Genomic DNA, 18,727 nt, shown 5'->3' on the forward strand with positions numbered 1-18,727 from the left:
AACTTGTGAAGAATGGTTTATACATAGCTCATCCTTGATCTCTGAGGTGCTTAATCTTGGTCTCTTTTATTTCAAGAGATTTGTACTTTAAAATTATCTTCTCTATCTCTGGACTTACCTGGTTCTAGTTTGACTGCATAACAGTAAACTTCATGGAGATTTTTCCTACAATCTCTAGTACGAAGTCACTTATTTTGCTTGGTGATAACTGTAGGTAATAGCTGTTCCTTACTGATGATGTACCTGTACATGTATTCTGGGGAGATGATCCTTGTGCTGCTTTCAAAAGCATCAGAATGCTTTTATGCCTGTGCGTTTGGAGGGAGTACCCTGACCCCCAAACCAATGATAGGTTGCGTTTTCTTCTAATTTGTGAGATTTCCTTGTCTGCTTTTGGGAGCTTACTGAAGTGGTGATTCTTATTCCAAATTTTGATCTTTGTTTTTGAATATAGGGAGAATCATAGAATCATATGGGGTTGGAAGGGACCTCTGGAGATAATCTAGTCCAACCCCCGGCCATAGCAGGTCTACCTAGAGCAGGTTGCACAGGAGCTTGTCCAGGTGGGGTTTGAATGTCTCCAGAGAAGGAGACTCCACCACCTCTCTGGGCAGCCTGTTCCAGTGCTCCACCACTCTCACAGTAAAGAAGTTCCTCCTCATGTTTAGGTGGAACTTCTTATACTCAAGTTTGTACCCATTACCTCCTGTCCTGTCACTGGGCACCACTGAGAAAAGACCAGCCCCGTCCTCCTGACATCCTCCCTTTAAGTATTTGTACACATTAATTAGATCTCCCCTAAGCCTTCTCTTCTCAAGACTGAAAAGACCCAACCCCCTCAGCCTCTCCTCGTAGGAGGGATGCTCCAGGCCCTTAATCATCTTTGTTGCCCTTTGCTGTACCCTCTCCAGCAGTTCCCTGTCCTTCTTGAACTGGGGAGCCCAGAACTGGACACAGTAGTCCAGATGGAGCCTCACCAGGGCAGAGTAGAGGGGCAGGATGACCTCCCTTGACCTGCTGGCCATGCTCTTCTTGATGCACCCCAGGATGCCATTGGCCTTCTTGGCCACAAAGGCACATTTCTGGCTCATGGTCATCCTGTTGTCCACAAGAACTCCCAGGTCTTTTTCCTCCAGCAGGTCAGCCCCCAACCTGTACTGGTGCTTGGGGTTATTTCTCCCCAGGTGCAGCACCCTACACTTGCCCTTGTGAAATTTCATTAGATTTCTCTCAGCCCAACTCTCCAGCCTGTCCGGGTCTCACTGGATGGCAGCACAGCCTTCTGGGGTGTCAACCACCCCTCCTAGTTTTGTGTCATCAGCAAACTTGCTGAGGGTACGTTCCATCCCTTCGTCCAGGTCATTGATGAATATATTGAAGAGGACTGGATCCAGTACTGACCCCTGGGGAACACCATTTGTTACAGACTTTCAGCTGGATTCTGTGCCCCTAATCGCAACCCTCTGAGCTCTGTCTTTCAGCCAGTTTTCAATCCACTTAACTGTCCATTCATCTAACCCACACTTCCTAAGCTTAGCTATGAGGATGCTGTGGGAGATGGTGTCAAAAGCCTTGCTGAAGTCAAGGTAGACAACATCCACTGCCCTCCTTTCATCTATCCAACCAGTTGTGCCATCATAGAAAGCTATCAGGTTAGTCTGACGTGACTTCCCCTTGGTAAATTCATGTTGACTACTTCTGATAGCTTTCTTTTCCTCCATATTTGTTGACTAACTTTTCTTGCTGCACTGAGCCATCCCATAGATGGAAGATGGAAGTAATATATTTTTCATATGGTCAGGTTGTTTCAATTTTGCTGTTGCAGAAGTGTTGAAGAAAGCTGGGTGCAATTTCAGGGTTTAGTAGTGTGAGATAAAAAAGGATGCATAAGGCCTGCTATTGGAAGAAGAATACGTTCAGTAGTGTGATTCTAGGTCTACAAGTTGCTCACAAAAGTTTGCTTTCTTTCTTGAAGGCTTGCTGAGACTGACGTGGCAATTTCCTGATTAGAATACTGCTGCTTGTTTGAACATTTTATATTATGTCTTCCTAGCCATTGTGTACTCCTAGAACCCATCATTTTTTCTTTTTCTTTTTTTTTTTTTTTTTGTTTGAATCTGGCACTTTAGATACAATATGATTTTATTACCTAGAAATACTTTATTACTTTTTTTTTTTTTTTTGGTCTCTTTTGTGTATTTATCCCTTTAACAGAATTTTCAGATGTGAAAGTACTGTTACATCCATTTCACAATGAGAAAGTGCATCATCTATGGTAAGTAACTTGCCTAAGGCCACACATGAAGTCTTCCTACATGGGAATTGAACTCTCATCTCTGATTCTAGGCTAGGTATTACTTCAATATGCATTTAGTTATACAGAGATTTTTAATTTTAAATTACAGATGGAAAACCCAGCCCTTCTCCTTCTCTAAGGATCTACATCAAGGGTGAGGAATAATCTAGTTGTAATGAGTCACAGGCACTCGTTTTCCTAGCGGATAAGCTTTCTTTTATTTTGTTTTCTTTTCACAAGAGTAGAAGTATTATATGTCACAAAGAACAGTTACTGACTCAAGAATTATAAATAACCAAACACTCCATTTGGATTCAAACAAATGTAATTAAAAATATTTTTTTCTGTCCCTTTTACAAATGTTACTGGAATAAGTATTTTCTCGCTTGCCAGTGAAAAACTGAAAGCCTTGACACATGTAATATTACATATGAAATAATGGTCTTTGGGCTTGGTTCTTGATTTTGTTTTGAGGTTATCTTGCTGCTGCAAGACCTTATTTTATTATTCTTGTTTCTCTAGTATCCAGTATTTCAAAACTGCAGTGTGTGTAGTCCTCCATTTCTTCTTACCCCATGGAAAAAAGCTGACTTGAGTCAAGACTCTGGAAAAAGGTTAAGAGTTTTGCTTAATCACTGGAGAAGTTACATTGATGTAATATACTACTAATATACTACTCTTTGACATTAAAAGATTAAACTTAACTTTTATGTTTCTTAATGACATAGCAAACATTTTAAGAGGAAAAGACCTTCCTAAGTTTTGCTAGGGAAGGGGTTTGTCTTCGTCGAAGCATTACCATACTTATATCAGTCCATTTATGTGACTTACTTGCTTTCTGTGAGAGGTAAAGACTGGTGACTTTCGTTCATAGACAGTGTTAGCACTATAAAGTAATTGAGTCCTGTCTATTTTCAGTAGCTCAGTTCTGAGTGATATTCAGTGACACAAGCTCACTCCAGTGAGCAGCATAGGTTAAGTTTAAAGCACCATCTAAACTGTGCAGAAGATGCTCATGTTGCACCTACCTATCAGGGTAAAGTAAATATTCCCATTACAATTTGATGTTGCTCTCTGAAGCCTATTCCTAGAGAAAGGGTAAGTGAGATTGCCTATGGTATGGTAACTTTTTATTATGGGAAGGAAATTACTTTGAAATTGGGTTCTAATATTTATCCCATTTAGAAATTTTCATTTTTAGAATTTTTTTCCTAACAGGACAGTTACTTTTCCCACTCTCTGTAGTCATCATGTTCACAGTTGGTTTTTCTTTTTTTTTTTTTTTATATCTTGATGGTTCAGCAGTTATTTAAAAATACCTATTAATCTTTTAAAGATGGTAGTGTCATGTCTTTTGATTTCTAATGTCTTTGCTTTTACTATTGCTGTTAAAGGAAGGAAATACCTTAAGTCTGTCCAGACTTTTCTGCATCCTGCAGTGGTATGCTTGATGCATTTGTGAGCATTCTTCTGCTAATACTGTCCATGTTTAATTAGTGCTGCCACTTTACAAAACTGCACTAAAGTACTTCTAATAGATGATGAGTGTATACAAAACTCTTTGTCTTCCATCTTCTGCATCCTTTTTTTAATCTCCTGATAGAATTTTCCTAAAATCTTGGGATTTTGCCATGTACTTAAGTGCTGCTGCATTCTCCTTTTCACTCCCACCCCACTGTATTTTACTGTGGTCCGGGAGTAATGGATCATAGTTCAGCAATTAAAATAACAGCTTTAGGGAGAGCTTCAGCAAAAATGATTGTTCGTTTACATAGAGGAGTGGATTCTGTGTAGGTGCTCCCCATGGTTCTGCTTAGTTTCTTGTAATGGAATCAGCTTGTTCTGTGCCAGAAATACTACAGCAAAATATGTTTGTGTGTAGACCAGCATTGAACTGTTTTCTGAAGTTATATTTGTATAGCTTTAGGTTTTATTCTCTAAATACTAAATGAGATATTGTCTACTCAGTGTTTCCATTATTGACTTCAGTTTGTGAGGGCTTTATAGTTCGTTCCTAAATTAAGAATTACAGGATAGGAGCTGAATGGCTCTGAGTATCATTTGTAAGACATTAGTAAAATTGTATCACTAATGTAGGACATGCTCTCTTTCATTATTAAAAACCTCAGACGCAAGGATTTTGTATTTTAGAATCATCCTATCTAATGCATAAGCAATACTGAGGCTGAAATGCTCCTCAGCTGCAGAGTTGGGCTCTTATTGTAGAAATCTTGCATACCTGTCTGTGGTGGTACAAATACAGGTCTGTAGAGCTTTGCCTGTAGCCTTGTGATTGGATCAATCTAATGTGAAAACATTAGTGAAATCTAATGCAAAAATGTGAAACGGATTTGGATATTCATAGGTAGAACAGATCCTAGCACCTAGTGTGTGGTTTCTGTGGGGTGCCTTGATCTCAACATTGACTTATATGCTCAGTAGATTCCAGTATACTTTAGTATTGTAGGCTACAAACTGCATTGGTTTAGGATCATCTATATGTTCTGTTCAGACAATTCTCCCATGAGAGTGGAAATGTTCCGGTGGAGATAACTGGAGGCAGTAACTGCATGAGCTCCCCCATTGCTGGAGTATGAGCAGGCAGATAGTCATGAGTGTGTGGAATTACATCCAGAATTCCCCATTCTGTCTTCTCCTCCTCAAATATACACACAGATTTTCATGTGCTGGTTGTGGTGAATCTTAGGTGCTCTTTGACTAACTTCTTTGCAAACTTTATTCCTGAACTGGACAATACAGTAATGTCTCTTATTAATAATTTTCATATTTTTCTTTTGTAGAGAAATTTGTCCAATTTGATCTCAGCAGAAATAAACTTTTATAAGTTTAAAGCAAAATCAATTTTTTCAAATGGTCAAAGACTACTTCTCTGAGGACACTTGAATAATAATCTTCAGGTTGTCTAGCTTATTCTGCTGTGAAATTAGATGTTCCTATGCTTGGGCAGGAGGGCTGGACCAGCTGCCCTCCAAAAGTCCATTCCAACCTCAATTATTCTGTGATTCTGTATAGATTGCATCTCAGTTTTGTCTATACCTGTATGGCTGAGCATTCTGGTGGTCAGAAGACATCAGTTCTTGCATCTTCTTAAGCAGTTGTTGAGCAACTTTTGCACTCCTTTATCATACTGGTTTCAGTTCTTTTCTAATTATATTGAAATTTTCTTAGGGTTGCTACAGATTTTTCTTCTGATATTTTAAATTATGCAATAGCTCAAGGATTATGCTTGATATGTGTTTCTAAGAGTGAAGCATGTGGCAACCATCTTCAAAAAAAATAGGCTGGCTTTCTGAATGTCTCGTGGGTTTCAAGTATGCAAAGTGCTATATTTGGGTTTAATACTTCAGTAACATTTGTGATGGCTCAGTGCAAACCATGGCTGCTATTACTGGAGTCTGGGCTTCAGACTCAACACTATCACATTCAGTGCAATTTGATGCTTTTACTTAAATGATGGAAGCAAATGACTTTGATTTTACACTAGCAGGGTAAAGCTTGTGGTAATATGGATTGTAAATAAAAATAGCAATATAAGCAAATAGCATGGTAAATGAGTCTATACTAACACGGACCAGGGAGGTTTATATAAACCCATGTAGCTTGACAGCTGCTGGCCTAATAGGAGTCTTAAATCAGCAGTGGCTTGTTTGATTTCTTAGCAGAATCAAAAATGAAAAGCAGCTTAGTGTGTATGTTTTGAAAGATTTCCCTGGTGTTAGGTGATAATTTGACTCTTCGGTCACTTGAAAGCTATAGTGTTTTTCATGGGTTTTTGCACATAAAGGGAGGAGGTGCAGGGGAAGGGGACAGAAGGAAGCTTTCTTCATGTGTTCTTTTTTTATTCAACAATAAAATCACATTTCAGTTCAGCAAGGACTATTAATAGCTGCAGTAGAAATGGGTATATTGTTTTTTTTAAATGTAATTAACTTGAGTAATCAGGTTCCAGCTATAAAATCATTATTTATTAGCTGTCTTGCATAACTTGAAAGGAACCTGAATTTTAGTACAGTAAGTTTAGACTATCTCCCTGTTCTGTTTATTCTGGTGCATTGCAGTGTTGTTTTCTGAGGGAACATAAATTAACTATAACTCAGAATAGTTGGGCAACCATCAAAACAAAAGTATTTTTTTAAAGTGTTATCAAATAGAAGTGTTCATAGCTATTAGTGTTAAAAAAAAACAACAACATAAGTGCAGAACAGATTTAGACTGACAAGTTGTAGGTAGCAAAGCCTGAATCTATAAAATTCATGGCGGGTAGACCTATACATTTACCAGAAGTTCTTCTTCTGTAGCTCCAATATCAAATTTAGTTTGACATAGGGTGAATTGTTCACTTGTTTTTTAAAAGCTTCAGTATTCAGATAAATAATATGTATGAATGAATTTTAATTTCTCCCAGAACATGATCCTGGCACACATTTTTAAAAATAGCAACACACCACTCCAACTCAACCAAAAAAAACCCCAAACACTTCCCCCCCCCAAAAAAAACCAACAAAAAAATTTGAATAGAGGAACTGTAGAAGTTTAAACAGCTATTAATTTTCTGCTGATTGTATCAGGGAAAGGGTTGAGAATCCTTTATTTCAAAGTCAGCCTTGATGACTTGGTACAGAAAATAAATGGTCTGCTACCGCAGCACAGATCGATACTCTCTCAATTCACATGCTACTAATAAATGACTTCTCCCACATTATGGGGGCGGAGATTTTCCTACTATGTAAAACTGTTACTGTCCTTTGTTTTACCATCAAAGCCCCCTCTAGTTCACAATTTCTTTATTTCATTTCCCATTTTTCTTAGTCTGTTATTATTTGAAGTACGTAATACATAAATAAGAATTTTCTTCTCTTGAAATAGTCTAAAAGCATGGGCAGAATTCATCATAGATGATGACCTCAACATTATGAATGCGTCTATAGGTTGTATTTAAACATTACCGAAGAGACATGATGGGAGTGAGTTATAGGAAGACTAAAATTCACCTTGGGAAAAGGACTTGTACTTTCATCCTTTGAGCAATTTCTCTCACTTCTAGACACTATGTGAGCGTCTGATAAATATTTGAAGAAAGAGCAATACATCTGACCCCTAGTAAAAATAAAATACTATCCTATTTATGGCATTTGGAGGCATGCATTTCACAGGTGTAAAAATTTGCAAGCAGTCCTGATTGTGAAGCTGGTTTTTGTGCACTTTAATGGAACTAGAGCAGTCTTCACTGGGTAGCCAATGGTGCACTGACGTAGGTGTGAAAGAGTGTAAATAGTTTGGGCAAGGTCCGCATGCTTGAAAAATGATCTCAGTTTGAAAGAGTAGGCTTTTGGAAGTCTTTTCATTGGTCTTGTGGATCAGTGAAGTTGTGCTGCCTCTTTGTAATACTTATCTCCTGGTTGATGAAAGCACTGTGTTTAGATACTGTTTTCCTGTCTTCATGCAGAGAATTTATCAAAACAAAATGCAAGATGATATAATTTGCAGTGCAGTGGGGGTTAATCAGTGGCATGTGCTCATAGTATTTTTCTGTGAAAGTCATGAATGATTTTTGGGACTGGAAGGGTGGCAAGCAGGATCTGATGTTAGTTTTAGCAGTGAATGCATGCTCTGTTGTATTGTCATGAGGAAAGAACAGAGAACATGCATTACAGTTGAGACTAGCCCCCCAAAACACATTAGGTTTGGGAGATCCCAGATCATGTTACTGTCTTACCTTGTCTGAAGCCGAAGCTTAAGCTGTGGTCTAGCACAATGGCTTTCGTGGTGTGTTCTTTCATTCTGGTGTTATTGCAGACTCAAGAAAGCTAATGCTGGGAAATAAGTGTGTTGTTAGAATGTTAGAGATCTGCATATGCAGTAGAGACCTCTTAGGGATCTACAAATTTAAAAGGTTGAAAATTGTTTATTTCCATATCCCAATTTATGCCTTAGTAAGTAGAATATTGAATGCCCTTGTAGATGCTCTGGACTTTCTTTTTGAGAGATTGTCTGCTCATCCCAGCGAGGAATGGGAAGAATTTTGGTACTGCAAATTTTTCACAAAGGCTGAGAAACCATTAACCATCTAACGCTGACTCAATATGCAAAATTATTCTCAGAGAGGCATTATTTTACTACTACAAAGAAAATTGTTAGGATTATACTTGCATAACAGCAGACTTTGCCGTTGTGTATGTCATGTAACCCTGTCTGTTCTGTATTGCTTTTGTCCATGAATCACATGTGAGAACTGCTCAAAATAGGTACCTTTTGTTTGAAATTCACCTGAACTTGTTTCAATCTGCAGAACCTAAAAATAACTTGATAAAAAATTAGGGACTACTCAAAAGAAGAAAATTATGTACTCATTAGAAAATAAATGTTTGCCTCTTCTCTTTAGGTCAGAAGACGTGTCTCCACTTACATGGTATCTTTCCTTACCTCTATGTACCATATGATGGTTTTGGACAGCATCCAGAATACTATCTTCGTCAAGTGGCATTCAGCATCGACAGAGCACTTAATGTGGCTTTAGGCAATCCATCTTCTACTATTCAACATGTTTTCAAAGTGTCATTAGTATCTGGAATGTAAGTATGACCTGTTAGGATTTTTGATTATTTGTTTGGAAATGTTTTTGCAGTCGTACTACATAAAGCACTCACTATGGAGTTGGGTGACTGCAGTGCTTTTCCTTTTTCTTCTCCCCCATGTGGTTTTTTTATACAGACCTTTACAACTACTAAATAACTCTTCTCACTTGCTTTGACTTTAACATAATCAACAGGTTTTCAACCAAACGCTTGACACTACCATTTTTTCCTAAACTTTGATTTTAAAGTCTATCATTTTTCCAAATCTGTTCCTTTTAGCTTTTTCTGTCTCTGCTATTACAGCAGTACTTTCCAGCTAGCATTTTCTACCTGTCTAGGTTATTCTAGGTTCCTTGTGACAAGGCATGTCTTGCAGGAGCCTGACCCTACGTCTCCTTTTCTTTGTTCATTTAAGATGGGCCTTTTAGCAAGCACGTCAGAGAGACCGTCAGGTCATGTTTATCCATTTGATTCTCCTGGCAGCACAGGCCATGAAGTGGAGGCTCTTAAACATTAATTTACTTATCTGTCAAGCTGGCTGTCGTGTTTTATATAGTGCAGCTTTCTGCTACTGCAGGAACTATATGTTATTATTGAATGTTAACATTTTAAGGACTCCCTTAATCAATTTTTATTTAACTTGCATAACCAAGGGCTGAAAAATATGTCAAATCATAGTGAATAATAGGAAGCTGTCCTGGAGGAACACAGTTAGTCTATACATGCATTGACTTTTTCATCTTCAAAACAATGTAAATGCTAATTTTCAGTACTGTGCAGCACTGTCTTTTCCTTATTTTTTTCATGCACTTTGGAAATACATTCTTCCTAACTGTTGAGTTTAGGAAGATAGTCTTTCTTTTCCCAGCCAATTTTAGTGGTATCTTCTAGATGTTTCTGGTAAAGTAGCTGCAATAACCTATCTTCGTTTTTAATCAGAACTTTCTGATGTGTTTCTGCTCTAACAAGGAAGCTAATCCCCCAAATTTCTTCTTTTTGTTCTTTTTGTGAGAACTATGTGAATTGTTGTGTAACTGTTCATCTCAACAGTGAAAGCCGGACAAGATCTGATCTCCTTTTCAGCTGAATAGCTTTAAGTTTGTTGTTTCAACATAGCTCAGTTTTAGCATCATAAACATTTTTTAAAACAGTTCAGTCTAGCTTTTGGAGATATTAAATGTGTGTATATTTAACCATATTAAGGACAGCAATATTAATGCTGTAGTTGTGCTGAGTTTGCATTTAATTTAGGACTGAAACCTCTCATACTACTGAACTTAATTTTTTTTACTCTAACTGCATTTTTTAATAATATTTTTGATAAAGAGATTTTATTTTATTTTGTAGAGGTAACATTTAAATGTATGCCTTCACGAATTTCTGTTGACTTTGGTTGTGATTACTGCAAACTGTAGATTCTTGCATTCACCCGATGTGTTGAATTACGGCCAGTTTCCTTAACATGCTGTTTTACAAGCATGTTATATTAGATTAAAATTCTAGATGCTGAGAAGTCAGTAATTCAGTCAAGTAATACGAGAATTAATGCTGCCTGTTCAGCCTTAGTTTAGCCTTGACATATTCATTATGCTATGTATTCTTTAATTGCATTCTCAAATCCTATTTTCTTCAAGATTCATGCCTCATTTAGTGCACGTGATCATTAGTAATCACTGAAAAGGGGCAGCTATTCACTATTTTAAGCTGTTCTCATTGTTCAGTTATTTATATTACGCAGCCAGTATTTATTCATTTACACCTAATTATAAAAAGATATTCTTTTTATCTTTATGTAGTAGTGTAACACTTCTCTTTGGCCTGACATGTGGGAATTTTCTCCTGGATATGCAGTTTATCTTTTTTTTTTTTTTTTTTTTTTCCCCTGGATTTTAATAGTTTTTATAGTAAAATGCAGTTGAATGAATGCCACAGCATAACTGGCTAGCTTCATGCTTTTACTTCTTCCTCTCCAGGCCTTTTTATGGTTACCATGAAAAGGAGAGGCAGTTCATGAAGATTTATCTTTACAATCCTGCAATGGTAAAAAGGTAAGGATGTGGTGATACAAAATTCTGGCTGATTTCCTTATATCTTGAATTAAAAAGTCAATTTTGAAGTGAGATTCACCCACGTCTTAACAAAATAAAAGCAACATTTTTTTTTTTTTAATGTGTAGATGTTTAAAAGAGCAGATTTGTCATGCTTCTAGGAAGTTGTTAAAATACTGCTTTTGTTAAAACCGTGCAGGACATCTTCACATATATGTCACAGAGAACTAGAGAGACTTTCAAAGTGTACAGGCTTACAGCTGCTACAGTTATTCTGTAGGAAGATTTCCATAGACTATAGTGGCTTTGGATTAGATGCAGGAATAGTACATGATATGATGTTTTTTCATAGATTTTTCTTTTTTTTTTTTAAGCTGGAGGATTCACAGCTTCTTTGTAGTTAACAACCAGATACTGAATCATTTTCAGCAGAGATCATTTTTGTGTGTCTTTTATTGCAAAAGCAAAATTCTTAAGTTAAAAATACAGCTAAGGCAAAATTTAAGAAGTTTAAGTATTTTATAGTTTGATAAAATCAAACCTCAGTCTTGTTTTACCGGAATAATTTTTGGTTTATGTCCTAATTTGTCTTTAATTTTAGAGTATGTGAGCTTCTGCAAGGTGGAGCCATAATGAACAAATCTTACCAGCCTCACGAAGCCCATATTCCCTACCTCCTTCAACTCTTTATAGACTACAACTTATATGGAATGAATTTAATAAACCTGGCTGCTGTCAAATTCAGAAAGGCAAGGAGAAAAAGTAAGATGTTTATTTCTTAAGACCAAAGAATTGCTTTGAAGGCTAAAAGCTACCATTTTGAAGGAAGTGTCACTAGCTGTCAGACTTTTGCTGTAGCTGGGCTGAATGGGTATCATGTGTTGTTTCCCTGTAGTTTGCTTTCTGTGTCAAAACAAAGTCTGTGTGTAGCTTTCTATGATTTTTCCTTTTTGTGCCTGTGTATTTGGATTGAGAAAGAGTCTGCTTCCTGAAATGAGAGTCTATATGTCAAGAAATAGGTGTTCTGTCAGCAGTGTAGCAGTGACCATTTTCACAAGATGATCACACCTCTTCACAAGTAGATTAAAAATAGTTGGCATTTAGTTGAGAATTTACATGAAATATAGCATACTAATACTGTTGCTTTAATTTTTTAATGTTTGTTTTTGATCCCTATATCAGTATTTTATTTTTTTTGTTTTGCTGCCATAGTGTCTTTATAAAATTATGGCTAGCCATTATGCTCTGTTGACAGTGTTTTTAATTAAAAAGCTTGTGTTTGTACTAATGTCATTTGCTCTAAGGTGAAATATGAAATATAAATGTCTGATCAAAGGAGGTATTTTAAATTTTCATTTAAAAAAATTAGTTTGGCTTTTTGAATGTACACACTTCCATAAAAATGAAGTTTGACAAGAACATCCATAATGTTATGTAAATGCTTTAGTATAAAGGGGAGAGAACAGTAGGAAAAACATAATGACTTTGGTATTTAACATTTAGAAAAGTAAGTATTGTTTACTTAAATCATAATAGTTCCTACAGCTAAAGCAAGTGTTGGAAAGAATTGTAAAATATCTTCCTATAAAAAGAGCAAGTAAGAATCATGCTGATTTCAATTTTGTTCCGTTATTTTTATGCCTGTATATTCAGACAGCAATAGATTAGTGCATGAGGTTTCATAGCTGATTCTCATCTAAAGAAAAATACTCTTCTCATACTCGGTGATAGGCCACACTATTTGTCTTTCAAGATCTTCATGTCAAAAGGGGAATATTGAGTGTCCTTAAATCTCTATCTGAAGTTACTCATAACTTTCCTGAAGAAACAAACTGAAACAGGAATTTGAGCCTTGATTTTTACAAGTGTCTTTTTGGAATCACCTGCTCGGGCATCACAGGGCATAGACCATCTTAGTGCAGGTGTGGCTGAATGTGAGCTGGCTCCTGCATAAACAGGGGCATGTCTTTTCACCACACTTGAGTGCCACATTTTCCATGTGAGCTTAGCGACTGTGTGCTGTGTCAGCACACTCAGGAGTCTGATGCAGGGACAGGGTTTGCAGGGACTTGGTCTGAAACATACTTAATTAAGCCTGCTGGATTTCAGTTTCTTCTATTTGTAGCTTTTGAGGTACTTTTGGCCTGGTGTTTCTCAGTTGATTCTGTAGTAACTATGTTATTCGGGGCTTTTTGCTACATGAGATACCCCTTTCCCTGCTGTTTCAAGTAGTGGAATTCACATTGGCAAGACTCTGTTAGGAAATTTACTTTAAATTATAGATTAAAAATACCTGTTCTAATAAATATTTATTTACTGAAGGCCTCTGACAAATGAGTTGCTCAGTTAGTGTATCTGACAAATGCGAAAGTGTTTGCTATTGCTGAAAGGTAAATTTAATAAAAAAAAAAAAAAGTATTAGTGTGTGACACCAGCATAACTGAGAAAATTCAAGGTTCAAGCTGGTCTTTCACACAGCAGTGAGAGACTGAGTAATTTTCAAGGTCTTCTCCCATTCTGCCTCCCCCCAACTCTATTTCTGGGCTTTTTTCTTTCTTCTGCCACATCCTGTGTGTATTGCCTTTCCTTCCCCTGAAGAGTGAAGGTTCAGGAGGACACCACAAGGAAGGCAGTAAAACTTCAGAGAGGATTTCTCCAGTGTGACTTTGGACCACACTTCCTTACCCTGAGACCTCCGAGCAAACTTACACAATGTTTATTTGTGGGTCAGGCAACATTTTCCTTCATTGCAGGTTTCCACTTACTGATACTGCCACTGCATCTGGAATTTATTGTGTATTCTCTTTCAGCTCAGATAAGAAAGAGGAAAAGCATGAAGTAGAATTTTGTGTTTTATTTGTCTTCTAATTCCCACTGGGATCTGACCTGAGGATCCAAACACTTGGGAATTCTGAAGTTTACATCAGACTCTGAATGATTTACTTTGATACTCACACAAGTAGACAAAGATTGAATTTAGCTTAAGATATGACTAGAACACAGCAAATGTAATTCTAATAATGTCAGTGTGTGAGAATATATTTTTCCTTTTATGTGTATCTACATGTTAGAAAGTTAAATCATTTAAATGATAGCATAGTTACTTTTTGAAGATATTATCAAGCAGTGTTATTTATTCTTTAGGAGCACTTGGACTGGCAGTATTAAATAATAAATGCAATTACACAATGAAATATGTAAAAATAAATAAATAAAATGCTATATAAACGAATTAATTTCTCATTCATTTTTCCTTTCTAGGTGATACATCAGGTGTAAGTAAATGTCATAGAATTCGTTTCCCAGAAAATTCAAGCAACGTATCATTCACTGCATGGGAAGAAGATGAAATACCAAGGTCAGCATTCCAAATTTTTTATGTATGCTTTATTTTCTTTTGTACATCATCGTGTGTCTACTACAGGGTTCCAGTCTCATTTAAAGGACCCTTATATGTTTCATATGTTTTTAAAAAAAAAAGTGCTAATGTGACACAAATTATTGTTATTTAATTTGTTTTTATAGTTTTGGTGATCTGACACTTTTTGGTATATGGTTGGAAAAATCTTAACGGGGATAACAATAGGAATATATATATATGTGACAAATTCAACTTTCTGGTCTTTGGAAGATAATGTTTCTAGCTAATGACTTCTGATGAAAGGCTAAGCAAGTTCAATAGTTATAGAGAATACTTTACACATCAGCTCATAGATTGTGTTTTTGTAATCACCCTTAACTAACACGAATAGCGTGCTGTCAAGGTATTCCTAAAGTAGCACCTTGCTAGTCTGCCACTTCTCCAGAACAGTATTTAACCGAGCCATGTCCTGTCTTGCTCCTGGTAAATATCTGCATTACTAACTTGCTGCTATGATTGGTGAACTGTATTAAGCCAGGGACAGTTCTTTTAATCTAATTCTAGATTGATTCTGTTATGAAGTAGACAAATGTCCAAAGCCACTAGAGCCCAAGAATCCCTGATATTATAAGGCTTTTAGGTACGATACTTGCCAGTGTTATGAAACTGGAACCCATAAACTCCACCTTAAAACAGGCAGTAGTTGCTTCAGCCTGGCAGTGCTGTCCAACAGTTTTGACAAGAGGAGTTCTTCACATGAGACATGTTCGTGTTATCCCTCAGGTAGCTGATAATAAATGATGAAACACTTGTGTGAGTTCCAGTGAGAAAACTTTCTGGTAAACATCAGACTTGGGGTAATCTGCCAGTCGAGTCTACCACTTGGACATGATGTGTTAAAAGCAGCATGATTGGTAGCATGCTTTTGAGAAACACTTTTTTAAATCCTAGATTTGCTATTGAACACTAGTTTATATGGAAATTGAGAGATCTAACAAATAACAGTGTTGCACAGTTGTGTAATGTTACAGATTTCCACTAGGTCTGTGGCTGTCATAATTGCTTTTTCCTCCATGTCGGAATGTACATGTTTTTATTTAGCCGTTTGATTCTTAATAAAATATGCACATTATTTAAGTCACTGGAACATCCTGGAAATAAAGACATTTTTTCTTCCATGAACAAAATATGGAAAACGATCACATCAAAGCATAGAGTCCTTATCAGTGTAGTTGAGAGACACCTCTCAAGTTCTCTGTGGGGTTAATTTTTTATCTACTAATCCTCAGTTTAACACTATAAATACCTGAGATGTTATCATTGCAGAACTTCTTTTCCTAGGCTGTCATTAATGTTGGTGATTTAAGGTACTGACCTTGATATCCATTCTTCAAGGTTTTTGAGGGCTTCAATCTAGCTAACTATATGGAGTGAGCACTTTTAAAATTGAATCTACTGTTGCTTATTGCTTCAGCATCTGAGGAACCAAACGTTGGTACTTTCCTTGAGCACGGTTTTCATCCTCCATAAGTATTATCATTATTATGCTAGTGAATAGTGCCAAAAAACTTTTACTTTCTTCAAAAATAAGGACCGTTGTCTGTGTTCTCAAAATAATTCATTTGGAGCTTTTTCTACAAAGGTAAGATGGATTTGTATTACAGTTTTTCACCATAGTATGCATCTCAAGTAGTCTAGCCATGGCAGCTCAATGTTGTACAACCTTTATTTATCTTGCTGCTTAAGAGAGTAAACTTTCGTTCTCTTGCAGCTGGGTTGCTTCCATTCCTGTGCCACCTCACTTTAACCCAGCCTTTCATATACATGTATTACAAGTTGTACCTTGTGAACAATTCTATCTACATTCTCTTTTACAAAATGAAACGTAGACGTTATGAAAAGCTTTGGCTGGGACTTGCTAATTCTTCTGTTCTAATCTTGTTCTAATACAGATATTCTCAAACTGTGGTTTTGACATTACATAAAATTTTCTTTGCAAAACTGATGCATGTGATGTGAGGCAGGTGGTTAGCCCATTGTATAGGGCAATCTGTGTCAAAGAGACCACTTCTGAGTATCTTCCAAGGTATAACAACTGCTAATGACCTGAAGTAGTTCATATTTTCAACTATCTACAGCTAGGAGACTGGGCATGTTCTGACTTCTTCATGCTGTCTTCTTACCTGCTAACTGCAGCACTGTAGCTGTTGAGTAAATGTGGCTTAATCTGAGAGAGTGGGAGATACAGTTGCTTCATATATTTTCCTATGTGTTGTGCATATTTCAGATGAGCAAAACCAGCAAACCCAACAGCTGATTAAGCTATTGATGGTACTCATATGAAATAATTTTCAAAGAAGCACGTAATCATGCCAAATAACTGTATTTCAGGACATCCCTCTCCCTCTGACATTTTTGTTTTAATCAGAGTAAATTAAAATGTTAGAAGGGCCAGTTAAAGCTTTTTTTGCTTTCATATGCCCTTTGAGGTTTTTCCTGAAGTGGGAACAAATGGCTCCTTGGCCTTTGTGGTTCACATGGATGTTGCAGAAGGCTGTAGCTACGTCCCTGACTTCTGCTGGTGCAAGTGTCTAGCGACTCACTTTGACAAGGATGTTAAATGCCTCATTCATGACCCGGTTGTATTGAGAAGACATTTCTCAAGTCTTACGAAAATCTTACTGTACTTGTCAGTTGTCTTTATTAGCCTCCACATCAGCCTTTGGAGTGTGAAGTTTTGACTGCCAGTCCCGCCTTAATCCTGAAAACATTAATGAGAATTATGATGATAAATCCTAAATGTGTTTCAAAAAAGGGCTCTTGTTAGCTCAGATATTAATTTTAATAATATGCCATGTTAGTTGGAATACTGTAGTTTTTGATGGAAAGACTCCGTATATTTGTTTGATTTAGAGCTTGGGCAAAATGAGCTTTTCTGCTTCTAATTGTGTTGAAGACAAAGAACATGCTTCAAGTTAATATTATAGAAAAAGACATAGGTTACAGTGGCAACTAACAGTATGTTTTGAATTCACCAATGTTGAATTTAGTGTTATTTCATAGGATAAATCCATATTAGAATATCTTATTAATAAGAAATCTGATTATTTGGAAAGCTCTTGGCCAGTTCTCTCTCTGGTATTGATCAGTTCTCAGGACAAATCAATCTCAATCACAAATCACTCTCTTGATGGGGATGTGGAAATCCAAGACAGGCTTTTTTTGACAAAATGTCCTAACTAATTCAAGGGGAAAAGAATAGAAATCTGACTTCTTGTCCGAGGAAAGGCAAATGTTTCAGTTACTGGTTTTAGTCATCAAACAAACTCTTCAGAAATAAATAAAAACACTAAAAAAGTATTTTGTGTTAAACTTTTCCAGAATTTTGTTTCTCTGTCTCCTCCCTTTTTTTTCTTTTTTAAATAAAAAAGGATACTTTTTAAAGAGGAAATTAGTGCATGTAGGAAGCTCAGAGCTTTGCTATTGTATACCAAACAAATAAAAAACAGATCTTGACCAGATTTCTGGTGATTTACATATGTCATTTAGCAAAGGAAAGTATTAGAAGCATTCTGATATCAATGACCATTGTGTATTGTGGCCCCTTTAACTTGTTCCCAGAAACGCTTTGATTTCATGAAGGGAGCAGAAAAAAATTTTGTGGTGTTGTCCCTCGTTTCCGTTTCCCGGTGATCTTGTACTTCTTTCTTATGTGATCAAAATGCAAGTTTCAGCTTGCCTGCAGTTCCTGTCGCCTACCAGGATGGGCTCTGTTTGAATGCTTTGGTGGATATGAGCACCCAAAATGCGTGATATGAAAAGTATGCATTTTGATCATATTATGGACTTGTTTCTCAGCTGATGGTGTGACCGGGAAGAAAGGGTAGTGACTGTAATTCATTGTCCTTAAAGTGTTCATTTGATCATGGGTAGTCTACTTCTGCTAAAAGGCTGAGCTGCTTTGGTTTAGCAATTCTATCATCTGTTCTCTTAATTCTCACAGTAACTCCAAAACAGTACTGCTAACTGGAGGGATTAGTAATCATATATTAATACATAGCGTCTTACAGTTGTTAATGAATTCCACATCATAAGTGCATCACAACTTCTGCCAGATGACTTCTGGATGTTTAGAACAAAGAAATATCCTGCTCTGCCTTCTTTTAAGGCATAAGATTTTTGCTCTTATATAAAATAGTTTTACATGGAATACATAGCTCTTACATAGAATAGTTTGGGTTGGAAGGGACCTTTAGAAGTCATCCAGTCCAAACCCCCCTGCAATGAGCAGGGACATCTTCAACTAGATCAGGTGGCCCTGAGCCCGGTCCAGCCTAATTTTGAATGTTTCCAGGGATGAGGCATCTACCATCTCTCTGGACAACCTGTTCCAGTCTTTCACCACCGTCATTGTGAAAAATTTCTT

The 18,727-nt window shown here is 36.8% G+C and overlaps 1 protein-coding gene across 1 annotated transcript in view; it reads left to right on the forward strand.

Annotated features, from left to right (window-relative positions):
* REV3L (REV3 like, DNA directed polymerase zeta catalytic subunit) overlaps positions 1–18,727 on the forward strand; it is a 114,277-nt gene that overhangs the window by 39,042 nt on the left and 56,508 nt on the right. The window contains exons 2-6 of the mRNA XM_014964432.1: positions 7,184–7,245; positions 8,700–8,889; positions 10,866–10,940; positions 11,542–11,702; positions 14,202–14,298. Of these exons, the coding sequence (XP_014819918.1) occupies positions 7,184–7,245; positions 8,700–8,889; positions 10,866–10,940; positions 11,542–11,702; positions 14,202–14,298 (585 nt within the window). The remainder of the gene's footprint in view (positions 1–7,183; positions 7,246–8,699; positions 8,890–10,865; positions 10,941–11,541; positions 11,703–14,201; positions 14,299–18,727) is intronic.

Source organism: Calidris pugnax, unplaced genomic scaffold, assembly GCF_001431845.1.
Source record: "Calidris pugnax isolate Ruff unplaced genomic scaffold, ASM143184v1 scaffold219, whole genome shotgun sequence".
Taxonomy (NCBI): Eukaryota; Metazoa; Chordata; class Aves; order Charadriiformes; family Scolopacidae; genus Calidris; species Calidris pugnax.